Genomic DNA, 8,466 nt, shown 5'->3' with positions numbered 1-8,466 from the left:
TACCATTGAGTCTAAACCTTCCCCACTACTTACATAAATTTCTTCACTATAGCCAACTACTTTCATTACAAGTCTTTACATTCAAACATAATAACTACATTCTACATACTTTTAACCTTAAACATAATCTGCTACAGGGGGCCACCTTGTTACCTGCAAAACTTGACCATTTCAAAAGGCATCCTTCGCATGTTTTTGCCTTCCCCTGCCATACAACTTGCCTTTGGAAAACTCCCCACGGTCGCTACCTTCCTCTATGGTTTTCCTTACCACCAACTAGAGCCAAAAAATTGAGCTTCCATTTACCCTTTTCGGCTGCTTTTGTTCATGTTTGGAGGTGACAAAAAGGATATGGCCTCTATCTTCAAAACCAAAAAACCATCCATCAAGTCTTACCTTCACCCTCTGCTGGCCCCTCTTTCCGACCCTCGCTTCCTTGGCACTACCACATTGAAGGGCTCATTTCGGTGCTGCGCCTTGCCCTCCATGATTGCAATTTTTAGGGCGTTCCACGCTACCCGACGCTCATTCACATAGGCCTCTTTCTCCTTATATCCTCACGATCAGTTCACAAATGGCATGATTCCTTTCTCCCTACCTTCCTCCTCATTTGCATAACCCTCCGAGAAATTGAAGGCCCAACCCGGATGGGCCCACTCCAACCATGCATCCATGTTTGGGATTAACGCCTCTTCAAATAATTCCTTCATAACCCATTCCACTACTCTTTCATGCTCTCCAACTTCTAGGCCCCAGGCCATTGTCATCACAGCTATATCAACTTGTGCTTTCCATCGATGCTCTGAATCTTAGAAAAGGGGGCCCAATGTGTTTTGCAATGCGCCCACCACAGCCTGTGTCACACATTTTACCATCTTCTTCAACCTATGATCCGCTACTCGCCCAAATAATGCCTTTTGCTGTCGTTGAGTTTTGAATGTAAAAGATGGCTCCATCTCTGTTATATACACTTTCCTTCTGCAATTACAATCCCCTTCAAATTTACACTTAAATAATGACATATGTCGTGCCTTTTTAAAGGCAATTAAAACCTTTCCAATCATTAAAACTACTTGCGGGCACCTTACTTAAAATATTTTGCACGGGATTCATCGGATAGCCTGAGTTGTCTTTTACATCATTGTTGACAGTCCTCTTTTATTCTTGCAATTTATGATGTTAAAAAGTTTACCTTTTGAGTATTTCTTTTCAATCTTTAATGTCTCCTCATTCATTGTTAAAGCCCATTTTGAAAGCATATCGGCCTCCTGATTTCCTTCTCTATTTATATGCATAATTTTAAAATTTTCAAAATTATTCAATTCCTGCTCTATGTTGTTAATAATAGGTTGTAGATGCCATGCCTTTACACTCAATTTTGATATTGCCTGCACTATGATCAGAGAGTCCCCTTCCAAATGTATTTTTTTTAACCCTTCCATTCTAGCTATTTGAACTGCTAATAATGCTGCTTGGCATTCTGCTATGTTATTCATTCTATATGGGAGTTTTTTCGCTCCTACTAATAAAAGGTGCCCTCTGTCATCTTTAAAAACAATCCCAATTCCTGAATCCCCTGGATTGCCTTTTGTTGCTCCATCAAAATTCACTTTGACCCAGCCTTCCTGTAGAGTAACCCATTCAACTGCCTTCTTCTTTGTTTTGCTACTACTTGTTACCAAAGCTCCTGAGGGTGATTTGAATCTAATCCTTGGCCAAGTATTCTGTATTTGTTTATCATCTCGTGTGAATGGAATTTTCATAGCTTGTTTCCTTGTAGCCGACACACTGACTGTTTCTTCTATTGCATTAATAATTTTGCTTATGCATCTCCTCAAACTTTCTTTTTCTCCTCTAAAGATTCTCCTATTTCTCTCCTTCCACAACTCCCAGATTATCAAAGATGGTGCTACTATCCATATACTTGATAAGGTTGATTTCCCAGCTATCCTTGGCCATCCATCCAAGGCTTCCCCTATCATTTGAGCTCTTGGCCCTTGCCAACTTAATTTGAATTGAACTATATCCCAGCATTTTTTAGCATATTGGCATTGAATTAAAAGATGCTCAATGGCTTCCTCTTGTTTCTAACATAGAGGACATCTAGATGGACCATTAATCCCTATCTTTCTTAGTCTTTCAGCTGTTAGAATTCTTCCTTTGTAAGCTAACCATGTAAAGGCCCTTGCTTTAGGCAGTATATCTTTGTTCCAACATAAGTCTCTTGAGAAGAAACTTTCCCTTCCTATCTCAACTATTAGATTGTAGCCTAGTTTTACTAAGTATTTACTTGATAATGAGCCACACCAAATTACTTTGTCCTTCTTCTTTGTTAGCATCACATTCCTGACCATAAAAATTTGTTTCATTTTCTCTTTCTGTGCTTCTGTCAGTTCCTCCCGGGATACATCCTTCCAACACCACTCCTTTCCTACAAGGCCATCCTTCTCAGTCACGTAATCTTTTACTGTATTACCCCATCTTTCTTTAAAGTAGGATTTCAGTTCATTATCCCTTATAGTTTCCCCTAGCACTTCCAGTCCAATCCATGAATCTTCCCAAAAAAAATTTGTATCCCCATCCCCTATCTGCCATGTAATATGCTTAATTATCACCTCTCTACAGGATAACATGAAGTTCCATATGGCTGATCCTTTTGGAGGATTTTGAATTGTTAAAATTCTGTGGTTATCCATATTGTCTAAATATTTTCTTTTTAGAATTCTTACCTAGCATAGGTGTGGGTTTTCATAGACTGCCCAGATTAATTTGGCTCCTAGTGCTCTATTCATAAAACTCCAATCCCTCAGACCAGCACCTCCTTCCTCTTTGGGCCTACATATTTTCTCCCAAGCTAACAATGGAATCTTATTCTCATCATTGGCACCATTCCAGAAAAACTTCCTCATTTTCCTTTCCAAGATTCTAATAACTTTCTTCGGAATCTCTAGACACATCATAGCAAAAACCGACATTGCAGTTATCACTATTTGAAGCATAAGTATTCTACCTGCCAAAGTCAGCCATTTGCCCCTCCATCCTTCCATTTTCTTTTGGCAATTTTCTATAAGCTTATCCCATAAGTCTGCCTTATTTCTTCCTGCAAAAAAAGGTATGCCTAGATATTTGTTTGGCATTAACCCCAATTTAATATCCAATATTTGACAGATCCTAAATCTCAAATTATAAGGAGTGTTGAAGAAATTTTTTTTTGACTTTTTCCAATTAATAAACTGCCCTGAGACTTTCCCATAAAGCTCTAAAGTTTTCTTCATCACTCTTGCTTCTTCTACACTGGCTTCTCCCCCTAAAAAGGTGCCATCTAAAAATTGTAGATGTGCGAGGGATTCAACTGTTTCTATGATTTTAATTCCATTCCATGCTCCTTGCTCCCTTTGCTTTTGGATCAGCCTTCCTAGTACCTCTGCCATTATTATGAAAAGGAAAGGTGATAAAGGATCACCTTGTCTTATTCCTTTTTCCTATTCAAAAAAACCTTGAGGGCTTTCGTTAACCAGTACAGAGAACCTGGGTGTTTGAATATAGCTTTTCACCCATTGAATCCATTCCTTACTAAACCCAAAATGGCTTAGCACTTCCAGCATAAAACTTCTATTAACCTCATGATAAGCTTTCCTAATGTCTAGTTTTACCATCATCTTTTGAGTTTTTGAAGCACGGATGGTGTGCACTACTTCATGTGCCACAACTACCCCTTCAAAAATCGATCTCCCTAGAAGAAACCCACTCTGCTCTATAGAAATAATGGAGTTCAATACATGCTTGAGCCTATTTGCCAACACCTTTGATATGATCTTATACACTGTGTTGCATAATGAAATGGGCCTGAAATCTTCAAAAGTTTGTTGTGTTTCCTTCTTTGGCACCAGTGCTATAAAAGTGTTGTTAAAATCTTTAAGAATGAAACCCCCTTGTCTCGACTCCTCCACTACTTCCCATAAGTTTTTTAAGAATATGGAGCTTAAATTTTGAAAAAATAGAGGTGGAAAACCATCCGGTCCTGGGGCTTTGTCCCCTCCTAAACCTTTTAATGCTTGAGAGACTTCACATTATGTAATTGGATCCATTAGAGCCCTATTTTGTTCTTCTAATATTACTGTTGGAATAACACTCAACACCTCTTCAACCTTAGCACTATCCCTTTCTGGAGTCTGTCCTTTATGTGAGAAGACATTTATTGCCTCTTGTTTTATTTCTTCACAATCCATCTTTAAAACTCCATTCAAATCTTTTATTTCAAAGATTTTATTTGTTGCTCGCCTTACTTTTATCGAGTTATGGAAAAAGGTAATATTCCTATCACCGTCTTTTAGCCATGTTTCTCTAGATTTCTGATGCCAATAAATTTCCTCTTTGTTTAAGCAATCCTCTAGCTCCTTTTTAAGCCCTTTCTCCAATTTGAAATCAACCTCAAACATTCCACTTTCTATAACTTTGAGACTTAAAGTTTTTAACTTCTCTTCTATATCCTTTTTCTTATCAAAGATATTACCAAAGTGTTCCCTATTCCAGATTTTTAATTGCTCTTTTAGAAATTGCAACTTTTTAAAGAAAATAAAAGCTTTGTTACCTTTCCTTGGCAGGGCACTTTTCCACCAATCCGCAATCAGGTCTGAGAAACCTTCTTCTTTCAGCCACATTGCTTCAAATTTAAAGGGGCATCTATCTGGAGATTTTTCATCTTGAATTCAAAGAAAAATGGGAAAGCGATCTGAACCTTGGTAAGGTAGAATTTTCGCATTAGATGACCAATTTGCTTCAGCCCAATTCCCTGCCACTAGAAACCTATCCAACTTTTCTGCTATATGCACAAAACCTTCCCTTCAGTTTGTCCACGTGAAGTCACCTTTTTTGAAATTTATATTTACTAATCCATTGTCATTTACAAAGTTGCTGAAATCTTTTTGGCTCTTAGAAAGCCATCCTTTGCCTCCCTTTTTGTCTTCCAAATTTAGAATCGCATTAAAATCCCCACCTAAAATTGTTACCTCATTTGGAAACTCCTGTACTTTTTCAGCTATTTTTTCCCATAACTCTTTCTTCTCAGCATTTTTGTTTGGTCCATACACATTTATCACCATAAATGACCAATGTAGATTTTTAACATAGATCTTTGCCCATTGCCAATTTGCATTTAACTTAGACTCTAAAATTGTGATTGTTTCAGGCTTCCAAAGTATCGCCAATCCACCTGAAGCTCCCTGAGCCCCTGTCATCAAACATTCCCATCTTCTAAATTTATTTTTAAAACTGGAAAAATCTTCTTCTTTTGTCTTGGTTTCCTGAAGAAAAACTAAATCTGGCTTCGATTGATCAAGACACCTTTTGATCAATCAAATTTTGTCAGGGGCATTGCAACCCCTGACATTCCACGATAGGGTTTTCATGGCTCCCAGGAAAAGGCCAAGCCTTTTCCCAATCTCAAGATTTTTATTTGGCTTGCATCTTTGCCCACCATTGCCAACTTAACTTTGACTGGTTTTGGTCCTCTTTTTTTTCTGGCTTCCAACATTCAGTTTCTGCTTTTTGGAGCTTGTTTGTTCTAAAGATCTTTCTGCCTATATCCATGGCATCTCTGATAAACCAAGGTCATTTAATAGGTCCTCTTCTAGGGGTAAACCCATTTCCTCCATTCCACTACTGCTTTCCAAGGATTCCTCAAAGGAATCACTTAGATTCCTTTCCGAAGAGACTTCAATGTCTTTAAAAACTATTTCATCAATACCTTCTAGATCCTTTTTTCTCGGTGTTTCACACCCACCACTCACTCCTCCTACAGGGGATTGCAACTTATGTTTGCTGGATTCTTTAATACTTACACTACACCTTCTTAGGTTTAAAGGATTATCATTCATCCCTTGCTGGTCAGCCTCTTTACCCTAAAAGTTTCTCTGCACCTCCATTTCCCTTTGTTCACATTCTTCTTCCCATGGGGTCTCTAGTACTCTTTGGGTGGAGTTCTCTGTGACCCTTTTAACCCCTTCCTCCTCTCTTTTCTACATATCTCTATCCTCTGTCTGCACTAGAAGATCCTGAATTTCTTCCTCAATGTTTATGGGTATTTAGTCATTTAGGTTCTGTGCCTGAAGCTTCTGTCCTTCTCCCATCTCTAAGAAAATTAGGATTTTGTCTACCTCTAAACCTTTCCCTTTCCTACTACTGATATCCTAGGATACCTCTTCTGGATTATTTTTATCCTCACCTTCCCATTTCTCTACTTGTTGTTTCCAAACCCCATATTCCGTGCTTAGGTTTATATAATCCAGGCATGGGTTCCCTTCCTTTAACAAGATCAGTAACCTTGGATGAGAGGATGAGTCAACTTTATTAAGGACCATTTCTGACCTAACATATTCTCCTATTGTGTTCCCAATTTCCTCCAGCACCTTTTCCCCCCAATATTCTACTGGTAAGTTGTGGAGATTTATCCAAATGGGGAATGACTGCAACTTCTCTTTGTTTGGATCAAAGTTTGGTGTCCACTCCTTTACAATAATGCCCTTTCCTTCTAGAAGGTAGGGCCCATTTTTCAGGATGTCATCTTTAACAGATCTACTTGGTGCTATTCCCAAATAGAATCCATTTGCTAGGGTTTTGAATATACATTCTACCCCCCATAGAGATCGGCTCCCCTACCTTATAATAGAAACTGATGGCCATGGCCCTAACCACTTAAAGAAAAATTCTTTTTCTTTCATTTCATTAATCGATTCTAGCCAATTTTCATTACTGATGCAGATAATAGACATTACCTCATAGGTGGCATTGTCCTCTTTGCTCTAAAAGCGCTCCTCCACCGCATCATTCTCTCCCACGATTGTTTTCTCCTTCTGCTTCGGCCTATAAAACTTGTGAGCAATTTTGGAGTAGTCAAACTTATCAAACTTTTTGTAAAGCCAGTCATTTCCATTCCCTTTCTTGCTCCAGCCCCAATTCTTTGCTTCATCCTGTCTTCTCTGTGGTGGAAAAAACTATCACCAATTTTGGTAGTAGGGTTTTTATTTCTACCCCCCATTCCACCTATACCAATTCATTGGCCATCTTCTATTAATCTGCTCATCATATGCTCATCCCTCATTGAATTTGAATCCTGGATTCCATTCTGCAAACCTCTGGTGTACTCGCTCCATTCCTCTTCTTGCATGTGGATTAATATTTTTATATTATTATAATATAATAATAATATTATTATATTATAGTATAATAATTATAATTATTATATGATTATTATGTCATTTATCGGATATCCAATAAGGCTCAGCCTTACTTTCTAGGTTTGGTGCTTGGATAGGTGAAAAAAGTTAGAGCGGAATTTGAAGCGCTTTTAGACATCTTTAAATTCTATTTTTTTCACATCACCACTTTTTGGCACACCATGATCTTGCACATACCCATGTTTTAAGTACATTTCATGTATTTCAATTTAATGTAATTTTCATCCAAAATGATGCAGAGTGCTCACACCAAAAGCTAGTGGATTCCCAACAAGAACACTTTTAAGGCAAACTACCTTTTCCACCTTCCTAAGTTTCTTCAAAGACTCTTTCCAACTTGGTTACATCACTAAAAAAACTTCTACCCTACTTCACAAAACTACTTGATCACTTTCCCTATTCAAGACTTGGAAAGCAATAAGGGAAAAATGAGAAAATTTGAGAAATGGATCATAATCAACTTCTTGCTTCAAAATAACATCTTAGACACTTCAAGGAAGACCTAATAACTATCTCAAAAACTTCAATTTTTCATCTACTCTATCCTTTGAAGATATTCTTCAAAATCCTATGAGTGAAAACAATCTTCCAACATCCTATGACTATATTTTCTTTGCAACAATATGTAATTTGCTGATTTTCAGCCAACTCTTCACAAAGGGGAGTGATTATGTTTCAAACCCATGAAATGGCTATTAAGACAACTAAGAAGATATTTAACATCTTCCATTAACTCTATTCTAAGATAAAATGAAGCTAAGGTGGTGTTTCATTCTGACAAAGTACTGGTTTGTTGTTCTAAAATAGGGAGTAATGATATTTGACAATAACTCAATGATCCCATATACAAGTTTAACATCAACAGTAATTCTTTGCCATATAAAAAGAACATAATAATAATCAACACCTTATACCTCCTCTAACTTCATAGAGGCTATATTCATCATTTTACATCCATTCCAACTGATTACCAGTTGGTTTGATTGGTTACAAGGTTAATTTCAATATTTTCCAAAAAAATGTTAAAATTGCCAAAAAGTTGTTAGCAACTTTTATTGCAAAACTCAATTTTTGCACTAACTCTTCCTAGAAATTAACCAAGTGGTTTTTGGTAACACATAGGACCTATACATGGTGTAATGACTCTTAAAACACTTCTTGACTCAACTTATTAACAAAAACAACAAAAAAGAAAAAATCCTTAGGACTAAGGCAACATGGGTTTATAGGT

At 37.3% G+C, this 8,466-nt stretch overlaps 1 protein-coding gene across 1 annotated transcript; it reads right to left on the bottom strand.

The window, feature by feature from the left end:
* Window positions 1–809: 809 nt before the first annotated feature.
* LOC149556988 (uncharacterized) lies at window positions 810–3,431 on the bottom strand. The gene is made up of 4 exons (XM_089830071.1): window positions 2,757–3,431; window positions 2,316–2,588; window positions 1,193–1,724; window positions 810–994 (listed from the first exon to the last, which is right to left on the bottom strand). The coding sequence occupies exons 1-4, from the start codon at window positions 3,429–3,431 to the stop codon at window positions 810–812; spliced, it is 1,665 nt and encodes a 554-aa protein (XP_089686197.1).
* Window positions 3,432–8,466: the final 5,035 nt, after the last annotated feature.

This window comes from Cupressus sempervirens, chromosome 5 (genome assembly GCF_028749045.1).
Source record: "Cupressus sempervirens isolate cs-2001-9-10 chromosome 5, ASM2874904v1, whole genome shotgun sequence".
Classification (NCBI taxonomy): domain Eukaryota; kingdom Viridiplantae; phylum Streptophyta; class Pinopsida; order Cupressales; family Cupressaceae; genus Cupressus; species Cupressus sempervirens.
This window is presented reverse-complemented; position numbering and strand designations above follow the sequence as displayed.

Bases quoted from the DNA above. Each gene is read 5' to 3' on its own strand.
- LOC149556988 (XM_089830071.1), bottom strand. From the start codon at position 3,431: ATGGCAGAGGTACTAGGAAGGCTGATCCAAAAGCAAAGGGAGCAAGGA. The intron at 1,725-2,315 runs GTAATTTGGTGT...AAACAAATACAG, and splicing joins TAACAAAGAAGAAGGACAAA to AATACTTGGCCAAGGATTAG. The intron at 995-1,192 runs GTAAACTTTTTA...GTAAATTTGAAG, and splicing joins TGAAAAGAAATACTCAAAAG to GGGATTGTAATTGCAGAAGG.